General features: G+C 48.5%; 1 protein-coding gene across 1 annotated transcript in view; it reads left to right on the top strand.

Moving 5' to 3' along the window:
* LSAMP (limbic system associated membrane protein) overlaps window positions 1-25,943 on the top strand; it is a 326,923-nt gene that overhangs the window by 135,783 nt on the left and 165,197 nt on the right. The window contains exon 2 of the mRNA XM_086615048.1: window positions 19,136-19,368. Within this exon, the coding sequence (XP_086471174.1) occupies window positions 19,136-19,368 (233 nt within the window). The remainder of the gene's footprint in view (window positions 1-19,135; window positions 19,369-25,943) is intronic.

The following is a 25,943-nucleotide window of genomic DNA, read 5'->3' as shown; positions in this document are numbered from 1 at the left end:
GCTGCAGAATCAACTCAGTACGTGCACAGTAAAAATGATCATAATCTACTTGAGGGATGGTCTTCAGAAACTCTCACGGGCATCTCTGATTCTAGCATCATCACAGCAACTCTCCAACTATCCCACCTGCCATTCCCCTTCTCGCTGTTTGTCACTGCCTCAGTAGCTGGCTGTGTTTAGATATGTCAACCTGGTTTTTTTTCCCCCCCCTCTCCTTGTTTCCTGTGTTCCTCTAACAAGCAGCTTGCAACAGAACAAACAAGCAAGGCAGGAGCGCTCCAGGCAAAAGGGGTGTTTTGTGTTTGATTTGAATACATACATATATTTCTTGGTTAAAACTTGTGATGCTCATCAAACACGTACAGGAAGGCTGTGAATAAGACCTTTCTCTTTCTTCCTCCCTGACACGCACACCCTGTCTCGTACAAGCACCTTCTCATTTTCACTCTGGCTGTCTGGTTCTCTGTGGAACACAGTCTCTCTTGTATCCTCGCACGCATGGTCGATAGTCTCATCCTTACTCCTGCTCTGCTGCGTACACAGAACCACCTTCTCAGCTGAGCAGACCCCGGCTCCTGCGCACTCTCGCAGACGACATACGCGCACACGCGCGGCCGCCGATGCGCTCACAATGGCTTTATTACTGAGAGGAAAATGACTCTCAAATATATGGGACTGGATACAACTATGGTGGTGATGGGGACAGAGGGGAGCGAGACAAGGCTGGGAAATTATGTAGTCTCTTCACCCTTCGGAGGTGTGAAGACTCAGGTGGAGGGAAGAGCATGGCCCCGGAGTCCTCATCCCCTCTGCCTTGCACAGACAAGCGTTGCTTGTTCCCATCCCAACTCTTACCGCTCTCCCTTAAAGTTTCTCGGTCACCCTTTCTCGTGCATCCTTCCCTCTCCTTTTTGCCCGTCTGTCAGGTCCTGATCACATCACTGTCACGGCTGCTATGATATCCGCGTTTTCTGACAGGTCTGTATGCTTCTGTCACTCCGTGCAAAGCTCTTTAGCACCCAGCCTGCCTCCGGACCTGCGCCAAGTGAGCACTTCTGGAGAGCACAGGCAACTGTATCTCGTGTTTCCGCATGCGGAAGATTACGGTCCCACTAGAACCGACTGCGTGTTTTCAGGATATCCCACTTTCAAATAAGGCCTTAAAACCAGCGTTCTGTCTTTATAAGGACTGAGGTCTGCTGCCGTTCAGCAAAGGGAAGAACGCCCAAAGGTCTTCTCACTCTTCCTCCGAGGCAGGCTCTGTATTTGGCCTCCTGGGGCAGGGTACTGCACGGAGGGTGCTCGTTTCAAAAATTGCTTCCATTTTCTGCTGCTCCCAAGCTTCCAGGGTAGCCGGCGGCGCCGAGCGCTTCGTTCCCAGCTGCACGGCGGGGATGGCCATGTGGCCTCTCCTGACAAGGGGCTAATGAAAACGTGTCGGAGGCCACGGATGTGCTTCAGAGCAAGCTGACTTAGGCCCTTTGTACAAGAAATGGCCGTGTGCCTCCATAGGGACCGTGAGTGGCTCGGAGCGTGCACGACTGGGAAGAAATTTCAGGTTTTCCAATTACCCTAGTGGTGGCTGGTAACCTTCCAGCAAAGAGACGCTGGAGCACAGTGTTCCCGTGGCTCCTGCTGGGCTCAGCCGGTGCTTGTGTTTGAACTGGCACCAGGCAAGCTAGGAAGTGGAGAGATGAGTAATAGGGAACACAGGGAAGAGGAAAGGTGTTCAAACAGTTCTCACTTTGCATGTCTAATTCGGGAGCTACCCTTCTGTAGTTCCCCAAACCAGTGCCCAAATCCGACAGCAAACTTCTCAGAAGCATTAACTCATTAAGCTGTAGCACACTGTAAGATAAGGACCTTGCTTGTGAAAGGCCATCAAGCACTGATATTGACTCTCCAGGACATTTTTAAGGCTATTTATATCACAATAAAGCCATTTTATTAGCGTCGTCAATCAAGAGAGACCACATTTTGGCCTGGAAATGATTCTACTTGAGTTTCTAGAAAGGAGAAGGGTGAGTAATTATGGGATGCATTATCTTCAATCTCATTTGAAATCTCCTAATTGAAACCACATACGAGTGCAGTTTATTGCTTATAAAATAGATGGCAGAGGCATTGCTAATGTACCTATGACAAGTACAACCTTCCAGTTAACAGGGAGGTAAAGACTGGTTTCTCAGTAGGTAACACAGCTGTGGCAGGAGCTGTCCCTGTCCTGGTCTGGGCCAGCAGCTGCTCCTTGGCACGTGTTTTGAACTGAAGCATAAGCTGAGCTGAGCTCGTGGGACTCGGCGTCTGCCGTTCATCTCAGCTGGCAGTGTCTGCCATCGAGTACCAGCCGATGCCACGGGCAGCATCGAGTGTCTTGACAGAGTGTATCTGCTCCCACAGTGGGGCTGGGGTCTGCATGAGAGTGGGAGAGCTGGTAACTGAGTCTTGGGCAAGCGATGCGGCAAAGCTCCATGGCTCAGGGCTTGTGCACAGCTGGAGTCGCTGCTTAGGCGGCAGGGAGGCGAGGAGGAGTGTTTGCAGCTCTCCTCCAGGATTTTGCTGGCCCCTGTGCTGCTTTCCTGCTGTCGGCTCAGCACAAGGGAGCAGACATGGGAGCAGCGGTTACTCAGGTAAGGAGAGTGTAGCTTAACATTGCCTGTGGGGACCTCTGAGACTGAGTAATGGCAGGGCTTGAAAGCTGTTACAGATATTTGATAATTAATTGGCTGGGAAATCAGTTTATTTTAACGACTCCAGTTAAATAAAGAAGAGAGATAAAAGGGCTGCACATTCCCGCGGTGCTAAACTGCTTTCAGGGACAGAGAAAGCCCATTATGTGTCTGCTTTTATGCCAACAGGGGCTTTTAGTTCTTGTGAAGTCTCTTCTGAAAGGTGGTTGAAATCTTTATCTTCCCTGAATTCCAGCAGTTTGGGTTTAAGACAGGAAAGGCTGAAGGGTGGTTTATTACCAAGGATCCATCAGGCGGAGGGGGACAGGGGAGTGGAACTGCTGCCGTAACCTCATACTTCACCTCTGGCCAGATACTTACTGCGGAGCGGTTCCAGTTGTGGTTTATCACCATTTTATAGTGCTCTAGTGGGAGCAATGCATGGAGCTCGGTTAACCTCACTTGTCTTTCTGAGTACTGGCTGATCACAGACACACAGAAGGTAGCATCGTGGAGAGAAGACCGGTAATAGTCTGGCATGAACAAATAATTTTGGGTACTTTCCCTACCTCTCAGTGACTGGCCAGGACTGACCCTCTTTTCCCAGCCTAAGGAAGAGCAGTAAGTGTAAAGTCAGAATGGGGTTGGTGTCAGGTCCATTTGAGTTAGGGGTTTCTTGTTTTCTGGATTATTGGCGCTATCGTTGTTGTTTAGTGGGCAGATGTGTTCCTTGAGGAAAAATAACTTGCACCCTGGTCCTGGTCAAGGAGAGAGGGCTCGACTGGGAGCTCAGGACAAAGATTTTGGAGTGTCCCATTGTTTTGACCTTTGTATATGTCTATAGGAAGATATTTTGTGTGTAACTGCGCATATTAGAGAACTCAACAGCAATGCTGAAAGAGAATAGGAGGATCTATTCCTTGCTGCAGGTTGTGCTTTGGATGTGAACTTTCATCTCAAGCCAGCAGATCTCATCCTGAGGGTTGTGCGGCAAGTGTGGATATATGAACAGTGTTCCCAGTGCAGTCGTATTTGTCAGAGTCTGCAAAGAGCCTGCAACACCATCTGTTTCAGTGAACAGATAAGGGATTAAACTGCAGGAATCACGAGATCCATACCATACATGAGAGCAGGCCAGACCATCACAGCACAGCTTGGTTTTTCGTAAGCTAAGAATAACTTTTAACATCCTCTCATTTAGGGTGTAATGTCAAAATTAACTTACGTTTCACTCCTGTCTCGCAAATCTCAAACTGCTCTCACTGCCCCCAGTGCTGGTGCTTACCCTACTGCAGATTCAAATTCAGTGCAGACCCCTGCCCCCTCCCCCAAGTGAAAATTTAAAAGAAAGGGGGGGGGGGGGGGAAGCCCTTCAGTCTGGTGGAAGTACAGCAGGACCTCTCTTCTGCTACCCTGAAGCACTCTAAATTGAGCATCTTCACAGGAGAATTTAGGTCCAGATTTTCCCCCCAGGGCTGGGAAGTCCTGTGTAAATGTCATGCCATGCCCAGGCACTGGGGAGGCACAGACACCCATTGGGTGGGCATGGTGTCATCTCCCCTACACAGCCGAGGAGAGCCTACCTCTAGCCGAGTGTAAACTCAGAGCAGGCTACAAATCCTCATCTTTTAAACATTCCCTGGATCCAAAACCTCCTGCCAGCTGGAGCTGCTTTTAGCTGAGCAGACTGAAGTGCTGTATTTAATGAATTCATTTAGAGTCTGGTGCAAGGAAGGAGGGTTGATCCTCAGCTAGTGTAAACCCAGACCTCCCCGTTTACTGTAGTGGTGCCTTGTTGACCCTTGATTTATGCCAGCTGAAGCTGCAGTTTGGCATCTCTCTGTATAATACTGGACTTCTGGAAATTATTTCGAGCAAGCGACTTGCCAGAAGAACAGAAATAGGAATCCAGCCTCAGACCAGCCACGTGAGCAGCTCCAGGCCCAGCCATGTCAGAAACTCAACTACCAGTTACACAGCTGTGCGGGAGGGAACTCTGGGGGGAAATGGTTGATCCGGGCTGCGGATAAGCTGTGCACAGGGGAGAGGTTTCACTTTGCAGCAGTCTCTTGGGAGAAGAGGCGAGGATGGCAGTGGATGCAGATAAGATATCGCTGAGTGAGTTCCAGTAGGATTAAGCAGCGTTGTCTTTGCCAAAAAAATGGAAAGGGTTTACGTTCTGCGTTCCAGCCAATTTGCACAGCTTGTTTCACCAGTGCCAGAAGACTGTGGGTCAGAAGGTGCAGAAGCAGTCAGGGCAGTCCCTGTGGTTGCTCCTGCGCTGCTGTCGGCAGCCGGGCTGGAGTTCATGCTCCAGAGCACCAAGTCAAGTGACCCAAGCTGGATTTCTTTCCTTTTCCAGTGTCTCCCCGTATGTGTAAAACCAGCATCGGCATACTTCTCCTGCACAAAGCGCAAGAGCTCCAGTTCACCAGTGCTTACTCCCTTTGGCAAAAACACTGCTTGATGTTCAGGGTGTGCTGAGTTGCCTTGCAAGACCGAGTCCTGCAAGGCTCTCAGAGGAAAGACAGTACAAGATATTATTAGGATTAGTAGGATGGCAAGGAGATCTAGCTGTGGGAATTATTCCTGCCCTGCTTTCTCAAGGAGTTGTACCTTCCTCTCATTCTGTTTCCAACCAGGAGGTTTTAAGCCAGCTCCTGGCTTTCATGCCAACAGCAGAAACTCCATCAAATATATCTTGACATTTCTTTTTTTCCACTCTTCCCCCTCTCCTCTGCTATTTATTTATTTATAAACACGTCCTCCTCTGCAAGGCACATTGTGCGTGTGGGGATAAAGGTAAGCTCAGATCAAAGCTCTTGGGAGTTCTCTCTCCCAGCAGCTTCTCTTCTCTACCTCCCTGCAAGTCTTTTTCAGACATCTCCTTTCGCAAGGCCTGATGGTGGACAAAAGTGAGGCATTTCTCTTTGGACTCGGCCGTTGTGAGACCACACCTCAAATGCTGTGTTCAGTTTTGGGCCCTTCACTACAAGAAAGGCATGGAGGTGCTGAAGCGTGTCCAAGGAAGGGCAGCGAAGCTGGTGAAGGGTCTGGAGGAGCAGCTGAGGGAATTGGAGTTGTTTAGTCTGGACAACCGGAGGCTGAGGGGAGACCTTATCACTTTCTGCAACTACCTGAAAGGAGGTTGTAGCGAGGTGGGTGTTGGTCTCTTCTCCCAAGTAACAAGTGATAGGACAAGAGGAAATGACCTCAAGTTACACCAGGGGAGGTTTAGATTGGATATTAGGAAAAATTTTTTCACTGAAAGGGCTGTCAAGCATTGGAACAGGCTGCCCAGGGAAGTGATTGAGTCACCATCCCTGAAGGTATTTAAAAGACATGTAGGTGCCATGCTTAGGGACATGGTTTAGTAGTGGGCTTGGCAGTGCTAGGTTAATGGCTGGGCCTGATGGTCTTCAAGGTCTTTTCCAACCTGAACGCTTCTATGATTCTATGATTAGGGAGAGGCAAAATTTAGCAAAGTTGCAAATAGAGGAAGGAAAGTAGAGTTGAACATTGCCTGGCTGTTACAGCTTTGCTGTGGTTTCCACTTGAAGGAGTTCTTCAACACACAAGATAAATACAGCATGAGAGTCTGAAGTTTGCAGCACTTTGTTCTATGAGTGTAAAACATCTGTGGGACAGATTTTCAAAAGTATGTCATTTTAGGCAGCAAGAGAAGTGGCTCCATTGGTAAAGGAGCTCGCTGTGCCAAGCGCTGTTTTGAAAATTTGGTTCGTGTGTGTTAGTCTGGGAGCTGGTGGGCCCAAAAGCAGTTTGACAAATCTGGTCTTAATCTCAACGCTAAGCACTTTGAAAAATCAAGCTTCACTTGTGACTTTTAAGTGCCTGACAACTTTACTCACAGTGCGTTTGGGAATATAACCATATGCCAGTGGCTTTTGGAAATAATAACACTTTTAGTTTTTGTATCAGTAGTTTTTAACCTGTCCGTGGATGACTTCTAACAGATCCAGTTTACGAAAACAAAACCAGACCTGGGCCAGGTAACTCCAGTACAGTATATAGAGGTCTAAGGTCCTACCAAGAAATATTTAGCTGTATGTGAAATGAAAACAGCTAAAAATATCTCTTCCTCTGAAAGAAACTTGTGAGAGGAGTTGTCTTCTCCCAACTTATTGCTGAACTCTGCCAGGTAGGTAGTAAAAGTAATCAGACCAGGTCATTGTAGTTTGTTCTCCCTGCAGCCGCTGTGAAACTGTTCCCCACATGGCTTAAACGTCCTCTGGTCCTCAGCCCAACTTTGTTTTAAACATCTGAAAAAATAGGGGCTTCCTTGCTTTTCTTGGGAGACTGTTCACAAGACTAGCACTTGTAGATGACAAGAAGTTTCTCCTCGAGTTTGAACAGACGTATTTCTCTTCTTATTCCGACCCGTTACTCTTTTCTAGACCTCTACGCATCTTACTAAAAAATTCTTCTCTTCCTTGGTGCGTTCAGCTTTCAAAGAGGTATAGCTTGTCAACATGTCCCTTTTAAGTCCTCTCTTAGTCAAGTTATACATATTTAATGTTTTTAAGCTTCCCTTAGATGCTGATCTCTTTCCAGCCCTTGATGGATTTTGTTGTTGCTTGCCTCTGAATTCCCTCCAATTTCCCCATATCATTCTGGTAACAAGGTGCCTTGGATTGACTGCACCAGTCCAGGTGCGCTCGGTGGCAGTTGTTTTGGGGTGGAATTAAAAAGAGAAGCAGCAGAATCTCTCAAAGGGAATCTGCTTCATGGTCTCCTCTCTGAGAGCATCATTTCATGATGGTATTTCGGGATGGGCTTTAGATATGGAAATGAGAGCGTGTGTCTTGCTCAGAAGCCTTTCTCTGCTTTTAAGTGGGAGGGAGATGGAAAAGGGGAAGAGGGGTTAAGCTCCTCAAAGGCTTTGTCTACATTAGGCTTTTTTCTTTGTATTTCCCACTGTTGCTTGCACGGGTGCAGCTCAATCCACAAGTGGCACTGCTGACAGCTCTGGCACAGGCTGGGAAGCCAACATGTTTCGCTACACATCGTCTCCGCAATCTCTACAAGCCCTGACTCCACCAGCAGCGCTGCAGCAGCGGGAGCTGGAGAGGGAAAAGGTCAGCTGTAAATAATAACTAGAGTGTTTGCACATCAGGGAGGTGTCCTTCGTTGAAGTGCAGCAGCTGGGAGGGAGCAGGCAGGATGGGCCCACTTTCTCATTCATCCCAAAATGCCACCCTTTGAAGCCAGCTGCTGGCGGCCTGAGGGCAATGCTTGGAAAGGGGAGATAACTTGGTTGAGCCACCACTGATGCTCTCATTACTGGAGAAAAGAAGGGAAAGTTACGTCTCCTTTTCACTAATATTGCTCCCATTCCCCCTCTGATCTGCCTCTCTGAAGAGTTTCAAGACTGATTTCTCCTTGGTGCCGGTCTGTCCCTCCCACCCCCTCCAGGACAAGGGCTAATGCTTCAGATGCAATATTCTCTTTTTCTTTTTTGAAGAGGAGCAGTGTGAGATGAAGTGGACATTAGAGTCCACAAAATAGAAAGTACCTTCCCGTGTCTCGAGCAGCATGCCTCTCAAGTATGGGAAGGAACTATTTCATATAGCACCAAGCACAGGAGACACCTGCCAGTTTCAAATAATGCTTAAATCTGGTATTCTTTCACAGCCGTGTACCAGTTAATGGTTAACCAGTGAAATCCTGAGCTGGAAAGTATCACCAGGATGAGAATGTTAATGAGCTTAAAAAAGGAAAAATGGAGCAGGGGTTGAGAAATGCCTGGGGATAAGAAAGGCAGAGTACAGACTTACAAGGTGGAATGCAAGCTGTCCTTTGGAGAGGAGGCCAACTTAGATTTGCTTGGGGCTAGATTGATAGGCCTTTATGGCTGGGAAGGATCATGAAATTATGTAGATGGTGATTTACATTGTCCTTTTAGAAGCTGTTCCACCTTTCCTTGAAAAGTCTGTTACTAATCATGAGAGAGTGGTCACGGGACCATGTGGCCCAGTGCTCAGATCTTGAGATACCTGTTCGGTGCTGCTACCGTTCTCATTTCCTTCCCCAAATGTTCAGGTGTGGACATCTGGGCACTTAGTTCCTCCTGCCTCCGTGAAGAGATGCTGCCACTGCAGGTCTGTTGGTCACTGCCAGTACCTCAGTCACTACCCCAGCAGGTGTTGAGGCTGGTGGCCAACATCAGTTCCTGACGAGCCTTTGGCCCTAATCTGACTGTCTGGCTGTATTTTTCCACATCAGAAGCCTTCCCAGAGGTGGTACATGACTTCGGACCACCTGGCAGTCAGCTCTTCCTGACCCACCAAAGGCTGCTGCCAGTCCTGTGGGCATGCCCCTCGTTTGCAACAGCCCCGAGAGCACACGCTGACGCTGTCACGTTGCTGTGTGTGATGGCACGTGTGGCGCCTTGCTTTTTGGATTTGGGCCATGGCACCATGACATCAACCACATGGACCGTTCTGCAGGCTTACACGTGCCTCCGCATGTGCAACCGTGAGAGGGAGAGCTGGGGAACCTCCCTCTCACCTCTCTGCCGTACAAAATGTGTGAGGTGATGCCCCAAATCTCCATTTTTGGTTATTTCGTTCTTGAGTTTCGTAGTCCCCTTCTCTGATCAAACAACTGGAAGCCACAAGCTGGAAGGTGCTATTTGCAGTGCCACGTCTCTCTTTGGCTGCGAGGAGTTAATTTGCAAATCTCCCCCTTGCTCTGTGACAGCGTCTGGTGACACCTCCTGCGTGTTTGGCCTGTGACTGGGGTGGGGGAAAGGGACCTGAGACCACACAAAATGCTTTGAAGCTCCCTCCAGCATCACTCTCCAATTCCCTCTTGTGTTCACACTGTCCATCTTCAGCATCCAGTCCCTCCTGACCTGCCCTCACTCGGCTTCTTTCTCTGTTTCCCCCTCGTTCAGAGCTGCCCTTTGCATTACTAATCTGTGGCATTATCTCATTCTCCAGTCGCTGCGTCGGCTGCCTTGATGTTTCTCGCCAGCTTTTGCCTCTCACCCCCTCTTTCTCTCCCCGCCTCGCCGCCCCATGATGTGGCATTGCCTTTCTCCATCTGCCCGATTGTCTCTCCGCTTTTTATCTGGGTGCTGGAGCTCCAGGTGCTGTCATTCTGCGCGACAGCACAGAACGTTTCAGATTGCCTCTGCGGCTGGATAATTACCAGATACAGAGTCACGTGGACTTCCCAGCCAAACCCTCCCTCCCCTCCTGTCAGAGGAGGAGATCACATCTCTGAAACATGGAGAAGTGCTTTTTTTTTTTTTTTTAATGAGAAATCCAAGGGAAAAGTTTGGAAGTGGCTTTTCTGGAGTTACCTAGTGGTGACCACATGAAAGTTGTCTACAAGGGTTTAGGGGTTCAGGTAGAAGAAATAGGTGATTTCCAGCACTGAAGTTTGTGAAGGAAAATAAAGGGTATGATGGTCTGTATGGGTGCCTTCCATTGTCCTCGGTGTATCCCCCAACCAGAAAACAGTCCTAATGGTGCAGAGACTCATCAGTAGCTGTTTAGTTTCTGGTCCTTTTACAAATTTGGCATAAAAGCCAATATCCAGTTCACCTAAGCGACTACCTACTGTTGTCTTTCAGTGAACTTCAGTTCCTAAGTGACCGCAGGTATTTCTAAAATGTCAGCCCATGTCTCAGTGATGGAAGAAGCATAGAGTCCTTAGTGTAAGTGCAGCGCAACCAAAAGGCAAATCATCTGGCGACGTTCCCCATTGCTGTTCCGCATCATCTCTGTTGTTCCTGGGCTTCCCCTTTGGACGGTGCAGGAGCCCCATGATGCTACAGGAAGCTGGGGACAGCACGCCTTAGAGCAGGCAAAGAGCCATCCAAGGGTTTCCTGACCACGCTGTAATGAAACGGAGGGTTTTTCCTAGGTCTGGTGGGATATAGGGAAGCGTGGCACCATGGTGGTAGGCCTCGGTCTGAGGCTTTTTCTGTATCTTGGAGTTTTAAACTGCGCTGGGATGTGGCTGGGATGGAGTTAACTTTGTTCATAGCAGCTCGTATTGATGTTGTTAAGGAGGTGCCTCTACTGGAATGGATATGGACTGAAGTTGTTTATGCAGGTATGCTGATCCCCAGAAGATGGGAAGAGCGATAAATCATGCCGGTATAAGTTCTCTTATTCTGATATAGTTACATCCACCCTGGGAGAGCACTGGCATACAATTACTATAGTTTCAGGCTTGATTTCTGTTTTTTTCTCTATGAACAGGAGCCTATACTCTTAAATAGTCATTTTAACAGAAAGAAAACCCATGTGAGACCAGCTGTGTGTTTGCTAGTGAGAGCCCATGCAGCTAGCTGTCTTTTTAGGCTGGTGTATTTTTGGTGGATTCCCTTGGGTTTCATTTTCCACGCGTATCACATGGACTGAGAGACGAGGATGCTCACAGCATATGAGCAGTTCTGCACTGATAGTCATAGTCACTGGTTGCAATTCTTTTTACTTTCATTAAGGAGAGTTGATGGGAGAGAGAGTGAGATAGGAACGTTTCTGTACAAGGCACTGGGGAGTCCTCATCTAGAAAGCTGGGTACGAATTCTGGTCACGAAAGAGGAATTCAGACTGGAGCAGGTGCTGAGAAGGGCTACTGGGATGTTTAGGGCAATGGAGAGTCTATCATACAAGAAGAAACTAGGAGAGTTTGGCTTGTTGAGCCCAGCAAAATGAAGGCTGAGAGGGAATATGATTGCTCTCTGTGAACACGCTGGAAGATAAGCACCCGGGAGAGAGAAGAGCTATTTAAGCTAAAGGATGGTATTGGCATGAGAGGGAATGGATATAAACCAGCCATGAATAAATCTAGACTTAGAATTAGGAAAAAAAAAGTTTCTAATCAGCAGAGCAGGAAGGCTTTGAACAGCCTGCTGGACGAAGCAGGGGGAGGGTACCCCCTGCCAAACGCACTAGGCTTAAGTAGGAACGAAGTATGTCTCTGAAAAAGATGACAAGGTTCGGCTGGCTGTGCCAGCAGAGGCCGGGGCTCACTGACCCGGGAAGCCCATCCTAGCCTCGTGCTCCCAAAGTGGCAATTTACTGAAGAGGATGAGCAGAAGCTCAGGCATCCTGTCAGCCCTGCCCCACTCCAACGGGGGGATGGCCCGAGGTTGTCACTCGAGTGCTGAGATACCCAGGGAGCTGCAGACAGATGTGGCGACCAAGGTCACAGCCTAACATGGCTGAAAGAAAGCGTGGGCTGAAGAGGTGTGGCTGTTTCCCCCTTCTGCCAGTTTTCCAGTGCAGGACTGGCTTTAAGCAGTAGTTTTCTAAATCCCTCTGAGGGCCTGTGCTATGCTGGCAGTAGTAGCTCAGGAGCTATTTATGCCACATTTTGGGAATCCATCCTGCTTTGGCACAGCTTTCGCTCTCAAACAGTGACTCTGCGGCGGGTTGTGCCGCATCAGGATGGAGCAGCAGCCGGACCAGGCTGGGGAAGGAGCGTGGCAGCGGGGAGAAAAAGAGGTTTGAACAGCACCTCACCCCCATGTGTATTCAAATTTGGTAAAATGAGGCTTTTGGTGCTTGGCTGAGAGGAGGTTTCAGACGCTTGGTTGATGCAGTCTGCCACTGCCATCCACATAGGGGCCCGTTGCCTTCCCTGCTTGGCCATAGCGGAGGGGCTGGGCTCCTGCTGCCCCCTCGGTTGACCATGACTGTGCTGGAGTCACAGAATCACAGAATGTTATGGATTGGAAGGGACCTCAAAGGATCATCTAGTCCAATCCTCCTGCCGGAGCAGGACCACCTAGATCAGATCACACAAGAACGCATCCAGGCAGGTTTGGAACATCTCCAGAGAAGGAGACTCCACAACCTCTCTGGGCAGCCTGTTCCAGTGTTCTGTTCCCCTTATTGGGAAGAAGTTCTTCCTCATGTTCAAGCAGAACCTCCTATGTTCCTGTTTATATCCATTTCCCCTTGTCCTATCATTGGATGCCAGTGAGAAGAGCCTGGCTCCACCCTCATGACAGTCACCCTTTCCATATTTATAAACATTAATGAGGTCCCCCCTCAGCCTCCTCTTCTCCGAGCTAAAGAGACCCAGCTCCCTCAGCCTTTCCTCATAAGGGAGATGCCAGGCAGGGAAGGGCTGAAGATCATGCGAAGGCACGACGAGACAGCACCAACGTGGTTTGCTCTTGAGCTTTCCTCATCAGGTTGCGAGTGGCATCATGTTTAACCACCGCATTAGCTTTCCAGGATCACGCTTTGCAACACGACGGAGAATTTGTCTTGCGTGTTCCGAGCCGGCAGCTGGGAGCCAATGTTGCTTTGTGCCGAACGAGCAGTGTTTGATCCCTCTCTTTCCCCTCTTGCCGTTTTGCTGCCGGGGGGGTAGAGGGCAGCGAGGGAAGTTGTTAGCTGGATCCTACGTGTGAAGCGAGAAGATTAGAGAAGGCTCATCACAAAGCCGAGGGGAAGGCAGGAGAGCTGATCCAGGGTGGGTTGTGACGCCCGCTGGCAAAAGGGGGTCGTATCCCTCGGCGAGTGCAGTGGGATGGGTTTCAGGTGCTTAATTGCCACCAAAACTCTGCAGCCTGCTGCACAGACTGTCTTACAGAAGACTATCAAAGGGTTAATGGAGAAAAGGTGATTAAAGAGGAGTGGGGGAATTATGACACAAAGCTGTCACCACAACATACTTTGGAGAAAGAGGGCAGAAAACACAGTCCGGAACCACGCTATTTATTTCTTTTTCCCCCAAAAGAGGGAAGACCTGTGGCTTGCTGGCGAAGCAGCATGCCGTATTTCATTCATCATAGCAGCTCACCTCTTCTCACTAGCAGGGCTCTGGCAGAGAACTGTGGGACTGTAAAAAAATTTATTTATTTGGAATTACAACAATAAAAAAACCCCAAACAATTATCTTGGGTTCAAGGCGACCCAATACATCATTGATAATGCTGTAAAGTCCCCACCATGTGAAAGTAATCATTTAAACAGCAGCTTCACCAGGTCCTACAGGGCTTCCTTCCTGCCTCTTCATCACTGTAGGCTCTGAATATCATCCACCTCTTCCAAACAGTGTTGATGTTATCCCGAAGAGACCCCCCACCACCCTTGAAGGCAATAAAATCCCCCATTCCATCTCCATAGCCCAAGGATGTAGCTGCTGAGCTGCTTTCTCTGAGGCAGAATGGGCAGCACTCTGGTAAACCCTCAGTTCTCAGGCACCCTCTTCCTCCTCCTCCTCCTCTCTCCGTTCAGCCCCCACCCTGGCAGTGGCACATCCAGTCTGGAGAGCCCACACTCAGGCTTTCCGACTAGATGCCGCCTCTCCGCAGTGTGCCCGTCTGTTCGCCGGAGAGAAGGGAGGGCGGAAAGCTCAGGGGCGAGAGCCACTGGAGTGACAGGCACAACATCAACTGCGACAAGTGTTATAGCAACACGCTGGGAAATTAATGCACGGCGCGGCGGCGCCTCGGCGGGAGGAGGAGCGGGAGTCACTGGGGTTAGGAGTCAAGCACCAAGACAGGAGTGAGGAAGAGTGGGCGGTGAGACTTCCAGCCTTGGTGTTTGCTGGGAGAAGAGATGCGGGTGCCTGAGCCTCCCTCTCCTTTTCTTTGCTCTCTTTCCCACCTACCAATAGGTATAAGCCCAAATGTTTTCAAGAAGGGGGAAAAAAAAAGACATCTCTCCTACCCAGATGGAGTTTACCTCGGAGCCTACGAAAGCAGGATTGCAGGAGCGCTGCTTTGGCCCAAGGCTGCATGTAAGGCGTGGGAGGAGAGAGGATGAGCAGCAGCGTCCTCTCCTGGCTTCTGCCCTCCCTTTGCCTGCAAACTGCCAGACGTCCCCTCCCGGCTCGAGATCCAGGGACCAGGAATAGTGGTGGGCAGCCCTCCCTGCCGTTCGAGGCAGTGGTTCCTACTGAAGGTCTCAAAACATTCTCCGACAGTGAAAGAGTCACCCCTTGCCCTCCCTCCTGCAGCACAGCTCAGCTCTCTTATCTCCATTTGCATGTGGGGAAAGCAAAGCTGAGGATGGCCCAGGTTCCTGTCTCCACATCCAGGTTCCAGCCATCATAGAATCATAGAATCACAGAATGGTTTAGGTTGGAAGGGATCTTAAAGATCATCTGATTCCAACCCCTCTGCCAAGGGCTGGGACACCTTCCACTAGATCAGGTTGCTCAAAGCCTCATCCAACCTGGCCGTGAACACTTCCAGGGATGGGACATTTACAACTTCTCTGGGCAACCTGTTCCAGCATTTCACCACCCTCATTGTAAAAAATTTCTTCCTTAGATCTAATCTAAATCTACTTCTTTCAGTTTAAAGCCATTGCTCCTTGTCCTATCGCTACATGCCCTTGTAAAAAGTCCCTTTCCAACTTTCTTGTAGGCCAGCCTTCCCTGGCTGGTTGTTACGTGGTCATTAGCCAGTGTGTTAGAACTGGAAGCACATCCGTAACAGCTAAAAATGATGCCGTTACTGAAAATCTTCGGATGTGAAACTTTGCTGTTTGTTTATGAGAGGGTGAGGAGGGCTTAAAGGGCATGGCAGCAAGGTTTTTGGTCCTTCTGTGTCTGTGGTTTGGACTGGTGCTGAGATCAATAGTTCCTGAGTCCCTGCAGTGATCAGGCAAGGCATGACCATCACCACTAGCTGGTCCTCTCATTAGCTGCATCAGCAGATGTCAAGAAATTAAACCCGAAACGATAAGGAAAAGCAAAATGGATGGATCACAAATCATTTATTAGCGTTCACTGACACTGGTGGTAATGCTTTCAATAAGCCTAATGAAAAGCTTTTGACTGTCTCTGTGAACTCGATTATTGATTATTAGCAAACGATAAGAGTAATTTGATATTTTGCTGATGCCATGCTCCTATTGCATTGCCGTTAAAATGTCAGTTAACATGCCATTTAATATTCTATTAGTATTGAATTAGCACTTATTACGCTGTGAAAATCATCACCGTAAATCCTTATTAAAGCGGGATCCATACAGCTGGGTGGCATCTCTGGCAGACTAAGAGGGTGCGTGTGTGCAGACGGACACACTGAGATGCATCATGCACGTGGACGCGTGTTCGGAGCGTGTCAGGACTTGGAATTTCCACATTCGTACGTTGATTTTCCGTGACAGTTTGAGAGGAATAGGTAGGCTGAACAGAGCAGCTCAAATCCATTTCACTTACTGTTCCCATTTTCCTCCTTTCCCTCTCCTTCTCTCTCCTCCTTACTTTATTTTGGTAGCACCTGCCAACTTATTTCAGAGGCACTTGCAAGGTTGTCTGACTGTAGCTCCTGACCACGGTCCTAGGGCTGACCTCGGTGGATGTAGGACAGGTTATGACACATTTTCTCTTCAGCAGAGAGGATGTAGGGTCTCTGGGTGAGTGTCCCCTTGGGAGTGAGAGGACAGGGCTTTGCTCTGACTGCACCGCTGAGCTGTTACTGACCTGAGGGGCATCTCCGGGGCATCTTTGCTACCTCCAAGCAGAGGCTTGTAATGACTTGGTGCAGTACAGAGCCTCGGGATGCTTCTCTGTATCATGTAGCACCGTGGTGTAGGTCTGTAAAGCAGCCCGGAGGGGCTGGTGCAGTGCTCTGGATCTGCTGGTGTCCAGCAGTGCTGATAGGTTCGCCGGGAGATTTTCGGAAGTGACTAAGAAACTTCAGCTCCCAATGTCTTCAGCTTCAGTTGTTAATGTGCTTAGCTTCTCACCACCATTCCTCTCGGGATGTTCACAAATCCAAAAGGTGCAGAGAGGGGCTTTGAACGCCTTTGAAAACACCTAACCCCCAATTCTTGGTGCCGTTACAACTCTACACAGAAGTGTGCATGCAAGAAGGCTGGTGGCCCCACAGCAGCCGGCTCTGGAGGCAGCCTGGGTGTCCCTACAGGGCCACTGCTCCGAGCCCTGGGGCACAGTACCCTTCCCAGATCCTTTCTTCCAGCTCCTGTCACTGGTGATTACAGCCCAGGGTGGCCAACTGGACTGCCATGTCGCAGAGGTGCTGGCCTGAGCCTTTCCCTGGTGAGGGATGACAGTGGTGGAAACAACTGTGTGAGGTGTGACCAGGTGGACAATCTGGAGGAATTGGAAGGATTAAGGAGAACCAGGGAGTCTGAGAAAGAGAGAGACTGGTGGTGTCATGCTCTGCCCTCCCTGAGACAGAAACAAGAAGAGCCACAAAAAAAAAAAAACCACCCCACAACAGAGGGGATTCTGTATCCTCCCCCACCAGGCAGAAGGCAGTAGCTTGAAGGAACGCAATGAATGGAAGCAAGCCCGTGCTCGGAGCCTGGAGAACAGAAGGCTCTGGGGTGATCTTATTGCAGCCTTCCAGTATCCGAAGGGGCCTACAGGAAAGCTGGGGAGGGATTTTTCACAAGGATGTGTAGTGATAAGACAAGGGGCAATGGCTTTAAACTGAAAGAGGGGAGATTTCGATTAGATGTAAGGAAGAAATTTTGCACTCTGAAGATGGTGAAGCACTGAAACAAGTTGCCCAGAGAAGCTGTGGATGCCCCATCCCTGGAAGTGTTGAAGGCCAGGTTGGATGAGGCTTTGAGCAACCTGGTGTAGTGGAGGGTGTCCCTGCCCATGGCAGGGGGGTTGGAACTAGATGATCTTTGAGGTCCCTTCCAACCTGAACCGTTCTGTGATTCTGTGTAAGTGACTGCTCAGGGATTCCCATGCCCCTTCCATTCTTTTATGAAGAGCAGCTTTTTAAAAACCACGCAGATCAGAGCTGAGAGCTCACCTCAGGGCAAATGCCTGCCTGGCCAGAGGGTGGGCTCTGGCCTGGGGGCAAACCCTCGCTCCCCTCCCGTGGTTGGATGGCGTCTGTTGGGCTGCTCTCTAAAGCAAACGTTTGTGGGATTAGACAGAGCCGCTTGCAGCTGGGCCAGCAGCACGGCGTGCCTCTCATGGATGCCCACACTGCCTGGCTTCCCTACTGCCCACAAGTAACCCCAGAACAACTCAGAGAGCATCCATGCACGTGCCAAAAGGGAGGGGGCGAGAGGTGCCAGCCATAATGGTAGGGTCACGTCACGAGGGACGGCAGCTGCGGCCCAGCATGAATGAAATGCGTTCACATAGAGGAACTTGGAAAATGTCTGACCCCTGCTAAGAGGCTGTATGAAAGCCTACTGTCAAATATTTGTCTTATCTTGAAGCAATAATCTTTGTCCTCTCTCTTTTCTCTTTCAAATACAACACATGTGTGAGTGGCGGTGGGGAGGGGTGCTGGGTTGTTTGGATGCCAAGAGGCTGTGGGCAGAGCTCCGAGAGGTGAAGGAGCAACAGCTCTGGAGACTGAGCTTCTCCCTTCATCCGCAGAGTAACCATGATGTGAGCTGCTGCAGGGCAAACCTTTCAGCCTGTCTGAGCCTGGCCCTGCTGGGTACGGCTGCCAGGGAAAGAGGAGTTATGTCCCCATGTCTTCTTCAGCCCTGGACCTCTTGAACGAGACACAGCTGAGAGCGAGCAGGATGTGCCTCCTCATTGGCACCTTCTCATCTCCTCTGTTCAAGCCACCTTCTGCAGGCAGGAAGGGTACAGGGCAGGTGCCTTGGCCAAAAACACATTTGTCTTCACAGCACCTTCTCCTCTCCCTGTTGAGAAGCAAAATACTTGTCGTGCAGTTGCAGCAGGATTAGTCTGTCCTCTGCCTTGCAGTGGTTGGCAACTGGGGCTATGGCAGTCACTGATCCTGCTGCTGGTCCTCTGCATTCCATCTCCCCCTTCTCACCTGGGATGGTCGCAGGACATGCTGCGTGTGTCCCAGGGATGGCACTGACATCCCCACAGCTTCTCTTTTTCAGCTGAAAATCCACACTTGCCTGCACAAGCAGAGATGCATCAGCAAGAATGTGTGTGTGTGTTTTAGGAGGGTGGTGTTTGAGGAGTGAATCCCTCTTTCCACAAAGCCATGTTTTGTCAGAGGGGTGGAGAGGGGAGATATACTATAGCTCCCTCCCCTTCTGCTGCTGAAACCAAGGGATGGAGCAGCTGTGCCCTGAGCTGACAAAGCTGGAGCCCTGAACCTTTGCTCTCCAGGCTGGCAGGGGGCTGGGAATGCAACTGTTTTGTATACTTAACTTTTGAAGGTGAGGGAGAAGCATGGGAAGAACTCCTTCTGACCTTTCCCATTCGCAGGGTTAGAAGGCGTTTGGTGATCAGGATCTCTTGTGGTCTTCCAAAGTCATTTTTGGTGCAGGTGTAGGGCACAGACAAAAAGAAGAGAGAACAGGAGGCATGGCCACCCCAAATCCCATGGTTTCATGAACCAAAGATTCCTGAAACCCTTTGAAAAATCATGAAATATGTGGCCATAGGGCAGCAATGGTGAGGAGACGCTGGGGTTCACTGGCAAGGCAGGAGTATGCTATGGAATTTCTGAGCAAAGTAGTAAAGGGAAGAGACAAAATGGAGATGATGGAGAGGTTTGTTAAACTCCCACTTACCTTTCTCATCCTCTGCAGGTGTTATGTAGAAGACAGAAGCTCCAAGGTGGCCTGGTTAAACCGTTCCGGCATCATTTTTGCTGGAGAGGACAAGTGGTCCCTGGACCCTCGAGTAGAGCTGGAGAAGAGAAATCCCCTGGAATACAGCCTGCGGATCCAGAAAGTGGATGTCTATGATGAGGGCTCCTATACGTGTTCAGTGCAGACACAGCATCACCCCAGGACTTCCCAGGTCTACTTGATCGTGCAAGGTAAGCAACGTGCCTGAGAAGAAAACAAAACAGCAAAAGACAGAGTGGGTGGAGGGATCCGTACCTTTCTTAGAGAAACCCCACGATCAGTGGCCTGTGTATCCCTTACGTTTACAACAGAAGCCAGCAGGAATCATAGAATCATAGAATGGTTTGGGTTGGAAGGGACCTCAAAGATCATCTAGTTCCAACCCCCCTGCCATGGGCAGGGGCACCCTCCACTACACCAGGTTGCCCAAAGCCTCATCCAACCTGGCCTTGAACACTTCCAGGGATGGGGGATCTACAACTTCTCTGGGACCGTCCCCTTCCACTGTGGCGCGGCACGGCTTTACTCTGCTGTCAGCCTGTCCTTTCAAAAGCGACGGCAGAGCAGGGGGCACCAACAATGCCAAGACGTTTTCTAGTATGATGCAAACCTGGCTCCTAGCTCTGGTTCTTCCGGCGCTGAGGGGACAGCATTTGTTTGTAGCGATGCTCATCAGAACGTCGTGCTTGCCTCATCTCTTCCCAGACAGCTCCCTGGTTTCTTCACCACCTCCTTCCTCAGATTTCTTTTCTTTTTTCTTGTGTCAACAAGCTACTGTACTGTGGGTTTTGGCCTTCTGTTGTCAACTCTTTGCCATTCTGGGGAATTAATTTTCCCGTGCTGGGTCATTGGTTTGCAGGCTGCATGTGCGAAACCTGGTACCTGAGGTCGCTGCTGCATACTTTATGCTGCCCTCTCCTTTTTTAGCTACCCTCCTCCTGGGTGTGTTACAGGGAACTGGCAAGTTGGCAGTCTGAACCAGCATTGTCCTAGCTGTCTGCCTGTGTTCATGGCATAGCAGAGAGCAAACACGTTAAGGAGTTCACTGATTACTGGTTAAGGGCATTATGGAGTTTATTTGTTCCGTCCTATCCGGACCAGAATACCAAGCGAGCAAGTTTACTCAGTTTTGGTTTGTTTTGCTTTTAATCTTCACGCTGTTCTATCTGCCTATTTATCTAAAATATTTATAGAGCAGCTTAGATAGATAGGTATGTATGAATGCGTTCGATACGTATTACAGATATGTTCAGCTTCTACATTGTCATTCAGTCAGGAGTTTGTTATTTCTCCTGCTTTGTCCAGGAACCCAAAAAGCTGCAGATTTTATTTCCCCCAGCAAGTGTTTGAATCTCTCTGGATGTAAATTCGTGCACGAAGGGACTCTTCCTCTTGCTGGTATTACGTGGCAAGCTGGGGGCTAACTAGCAGACCAAGTGTTTATCTGCAAGGCGTGTGGTCAGAGGTGATGCTTTACATGCGAGCGTTGTGAGACGGAAGGCTCCTGGGTTGCCTTCTTGTGCAGAAGTCCTCCTCCAGCAGCGTGAAGAGCAGCACTCCCGCCTTGGCTGAGCGTTTGCTCAGTGTGGAACGCGCTCGCCAGCCCTGGAGGTGTACCCTGCCTCGCTGCTCCCCGCAGCGGTGCACAGCTGTCGGTGGTTTGTGGCTGGTAGAATCTCACAGCACACAGTTTCCATTTGCCTGTTGTCATGGCTTAACCCCAGTGGGCAGCTAAGCCCCACACAGGGGGTTGGAGGAGAGGATCAGAAGGGTAAAAGTAAGAAAACTCCTGGGTTGAGATAAAACCAGTTTAATAGGTAAAGCCAAAGCCGCACGTGCAAGCAAAGCAGAACAAGGAATTCCTTCACTCCTTCCCATGGACAGGCAGGCATTCAGCCATCTCCAGGAAAGCAGGGCTCCATCACTTGTTAACGGTTACTTGGGAAGACAAACACCATCACTCCCAACGTCCTCCACTTCCTTCTTCTTCCCCCAGCTTTATATGCTGAGCATGACGTCATATGGTATGGAATATCCCTTTGGGTCAACTATCCCAGCTGTGTTGTCTCCCAACTCCTTGTGCACCCCAGCCTACTCGCTGGTGAGGTGGGGTGAGAAGCAGCAAAGGCCTTGACCGCGTGTGAGCACTGCTCAGCAGTAACTAAAACACCCCTGTGGTATCTACACTATTTTCAGCACAAATCCAAAACACAGCTCCATACTGGTGACTATGAAGAAAATTATCCCAGCCAAAACCAGCACACCTGTCAAGAAAAATATAGGTACGGATGAATTTTAGAGCCACACACACGTCTAATTAATTTTATTTGTGCCTGTTACATACAGGGCTAAGCAGCGACAGTGCTTCTCTAGCTTAGCTTCCACCTAAATGTGTGGATGTCCAGCTCTGAACTACTGCCACCTTTCTGAGGATGAGAAAATTCAGGTTTTGGCTCTCCTAAACCCTGGATGCCTGTAAACAAGGTATCTGTGGATAATCTTTGTTTAATGCCTGCCACAGGTTTAGCAAAAGACCCGTTGCGATATCGTGCTCACTTTTAAAGCCCCAGGTCCTGTAATCCTGTCATTAGATGAAACTCATAGCTTCAATTTTTCTAAAACTAAATTTAATCTGGTAAAAAAAAAAAAAAACAAAACAAGCAAAATATAAATACAAAATCTACAAAATCCTTTACAATTTGGAAGAGTTAGATTCATAATTTTAAACCATGTTTTTGTTAGTTTAAAACTAATAAGTAATTCATTTTAAATGATTTTAATAAAACTAATTTGTTAGAAAATAGTATATGCTAGAAAATATCCCTTTCCTCTCTGAGTGTCATTTTCTCATATTGATTATTATTATTGTTCTCAGATTTGCAAGTTATCTGCTTGAAAAATAGTCTGCCACTAGGACAAATGAAAGGAGGATGGATATTGAGTCTTGCTAAGCTTTTTAGTTTTATGTAGTTAATGTAGTTGATTTACTTCTCTTGTTTTTGTGTTCATGAATTTCAAAATATCGACTATGTGAAGCTCTGGGCATCCCGAATGTAAAAATAAATAACTAAAAGAAAATCCAGCTCCTGAAAAATTAAATAACAGGGTGGTCGACTGATCTCTGTGGTAATCTGGCAGGAGGATTTCTGGAATGATGGCCAGTGATTCCCTTCGAGCAAGCTCAGAGAAACTGAAAGGAGACAGGGTAAGAGACTTTTCACCAGCATTGCACACACTGGTGATGCCTGGATTCATCAGTGAAAGATCCTGCCCCGAACGATTGCCCCTGGAGCAACGGGCTGCCTTAGGGCCGTGCCCAGGCTTCCCGTTCCGCTCAGTTAGTGCCGTCCTGAATCTTCCCCAGTTCAACTCCTCCATCTGTATTGCCACTGGGAAAACCTGACCCCTGCCACCCCTAGAAATGAACAGGATAGCTGTATCAGAGATTGATAGGTAGGCAGATACTGGAGCGGTGCTGGAGCTCTTAGGAATAGAGAAGACTGCTTCCATGTCCGCAGTGCCAGCTGAAATAGATGGGCTTTGGTGTATCCCAAGGATCCGCTGCTTTTAGATGACTGCAAGCTAATGGAGTTGCATTCTATGGGCAGGTACTTTCCTCCGTTGAGAAAATCAGCTTTCCGTGGGTGAGCTCTGCTGGCCAGAGCTACAGGAGCATATCACAGAAAGGACGTCACCTCTCTAATACATGTGCCTATGTCCATTTCCAAGGGAAGAGACAGTTCTGTCTTGTCAGCCAGCACCAGTCACTACATGGACAGCCTACTCGATCTGCTCCTTTCCTCTCTGGCTTAAGTGTGTATATGTCCTCTGGTAGGATTGCTCTCAACTTCTAGGATCATATTGCATGAGATCTAAGAGGCGGGTAATGAAATGACAGTTAAGAAGAGAAGTCACAACTTGATAGACAGCTAGAAGTAGAAAAAGTCCTCTTCGTAAGTCCTCCTTTTCAAACTCAAAGCTGGCTCAAGTAGGCATTCTCGACCAAAAATTCATGAGTATAACCGCGGCCAGCTCTTAGGTCTTTCTGACCCAGGTGGCCAGCACTGCTTGCAGGGTGGGTTGGGCTGGAGGCAGCCGTCCCTGTGCAGCTCAGTTGGTACCAGATGCTGGTACCACTCTGCAGTGGAGTGAATGCAGGGAGAGACTGCTCTGGACCACCACCTCACTCAGAGCATTTTGTGCTGCTTCAATTGGGGTGTAATGGCTACCAGTGTATTCTTTCTGTTTACTGCCCCAGATGCTTCTGTTGGTCTGATCAAAGGAGAAAAGGTCTGGGAGGGCCCACAAGAGGTGGTCTGGTCCTTCCTCATGCAGTGAGACATGATCAGCTACACAGTGGCTGCCCCTTACATGTATTTTTTGAAGACGCCGTGTGCCTGCACACCCAGTATACGGTCGTTGTTTCACTCTCCTTGGACTTGGAAAGCTTCTGTGAACGTATGATCCAAATTGATTTTGCTGCCAATTATTTCTGGTCCTTTTAAGACACATCATGATAATTTCTTTTCCTCAAAACTCTCTTTTGTTTGCTAGAAGCCCATTAACCCCTGTGTCTTAGACCTCTCTAGTCCAGCTTAATGGTCCTTGCAGATCGTATTTGCCAACTCTTATGTTTTATGTATTTCCCTACTGTTTGATTTGTCTACGTGTTTCTTTAAGTGTACTGTCCAAAACCATAGCAAGAATTCCAGTTTAGGATTCAATCATGCAGATAAAAGTACCAATGTGTTTTCCATATCGTGCTTCACTTACCTAACTCCAGAACAAGATGAGATTTACTGTTTTTTATGAGTGCCTCATTGCTTTCACTTCTTTAGTTTCTACTGCTCTCTGACCCTCTGTTACTGGTCTGCAGCACAGTCTGCAGCTCATTCCCCACTTCTGTATTTTGAGCATTAATTGTTTTTTTCCCCTTTCTGGAGCATAGTGCGTTGTGCTCAATGTTGTTGGATGCCCTCTGGTTGGTTTCTCCATGGAGACCACTTCTTCAGTTTACTTATGATCCTGGTCTCCAAAGCACTTGCAAGTGCCCCCAGCTTGGTGTCATTGACAAAAGTCAGGTGCCTTCTTTATGTTCCATCATGAAGGTAATTAAAGTATCGAAGAGATCAGGGCACAAAGGCGGACTGTGATAGCAACCCACTCAAACCTCCATCCCTGACAGAGAGCAATACGTTGATTGCAGCTCTTCAAAGCATCCTGATGGTGATTTAATATCCACCATATTCTCTTAGCTTGTTCAAGAGACTGCCGGGCCTTCCGAAGTCAAAATATATCACATCATCACACATACTGCTCCCACATTATCTGCTGTGCCAGATATCTCACCAAAAGAGGGAATGAGGCTGGGGTGACATGAGATGTCCTTGCCAAAAGTACATTACTTGTTTTTTCCTTTATTGTAGTATTGTCCTCTAGGAGTTTATAAATGAGCTGTTTAATTTTTTGTTCCAGTATGTTGACTAACTTGTCCCAGGAGAATGAGTCGTAATGGGAACCCGGTGTTTACCAGTGTTACCTTGGATTCTTGTTCTTTTAGGACCTTGTATCCTTAGACCCTTCTCAGGCATTAAATATCAGCAGAGAAATTCCTGTAGTCCTTACTTGTCTTATCAGGGTCACAGGCACAAAGGCACAGAGGTGTTAGCAGGCAAGGGGTTTAAAAGTTTCAGCAATGAAGACTTAGACCTGTCCAAGTCAGGCCAAAGGAGTAACTCCTTCAACTAGGAGCAAGCAGATGGTTGCTCTGTTTGCTGTCAAGAGCCTTTACAGTAAGGCATCATTGTGAATGGAGATGGTTGAGAACTTTTCAGTGGAACTAGAGCATTTAACTTTGATTAAAAGTTAATCAGGAAGCCTTTACAGGTCTGAGATGCTTTTTGTGGTCAAAATTGGGAAGAAGAAAACGTATAGTATTGCCACAGCCTAGCTAAAAGCTGGAGCATTCAGCTGAGGTATGGAGAACTCGCGTTCGCGTTTTTGCTCAGAGCCCGGTGCTCCTGCAGGCTCACAACATTTCTTGTGATTCTCAGTTATTGACTGTTCAAAGGACGTGGGCTCTCCCTTGTTTTAATGTTTATTTCATGAAAAAAAAAATATCTAAAGGGCTTTGTCATTTTGGCAAAACAAGAACAAATTTGGAAACATCAGCAGCAAATTTTCACAAAGAGGAATTCTTGTTTACTGCCCAGCCCTAATCACAAACTCAAAGTTGAATATGTAGAAGCTAAAGGCCAAATCCTACAGTTTTCTTTCAAACTAATAGGCACCAGTGTGTGAAAAGAACCACGGGGTGTAGCCTCTCTGCATTACGCGTTGCCTTTGTAGAGGTCCTTGCTTGCGAAGACTCAGACTGACCATTCATTGTTTCGAAGTGGTATAAAGATGTATTTGTTGTTGCTGGGAGAGGGGAGATTTCGATTAGATATAAGGAAGAAATTTTTCACTCTGAGGGTGGTGAGGCAGTGGAACAGGTTACCCAGAGAAGCTGTAGATGCCCCATCCCTGGAAGTGTTCCAGGCCAGGTTGGATGAGGCTTTGGGCAACCTGGTGTAGTGGAGGGTGTCCCTGCCCATGGCAGGGGGGTTGGAACTGGATCATCTTTGAGGTCCCTTCCAACTCTAACCATTCTATGATTCTATGATTAAACCATAGAAAATTTATCATGAGCTCTGTGCAGTACATTAGCTGTGTCCCCTCTCTGCCTACTTCCCAGAAATTAAAGGACTTTCTGCGGGTAACTGGT

Source organism: Tauraco erythrolophus, chromosome 1 (assembly GCF_009769465.1).
Source record: "Tauraco erythrolophus isolate bTauEry1 chromosome 1, bTauEry1.pri, whole genome shotgun sequence".
Taxonomy (NCBI): Eukaryota; Metazoa; Chordata; class Aves; order Musophagiformes; family Musophagidae; genus Tauraco; species Tauraco erythrolophus.
Note: the sequence above shows the minus strand (reverse complement) of the source record. Positions and strands in the feature narration are given on the sequence as shown.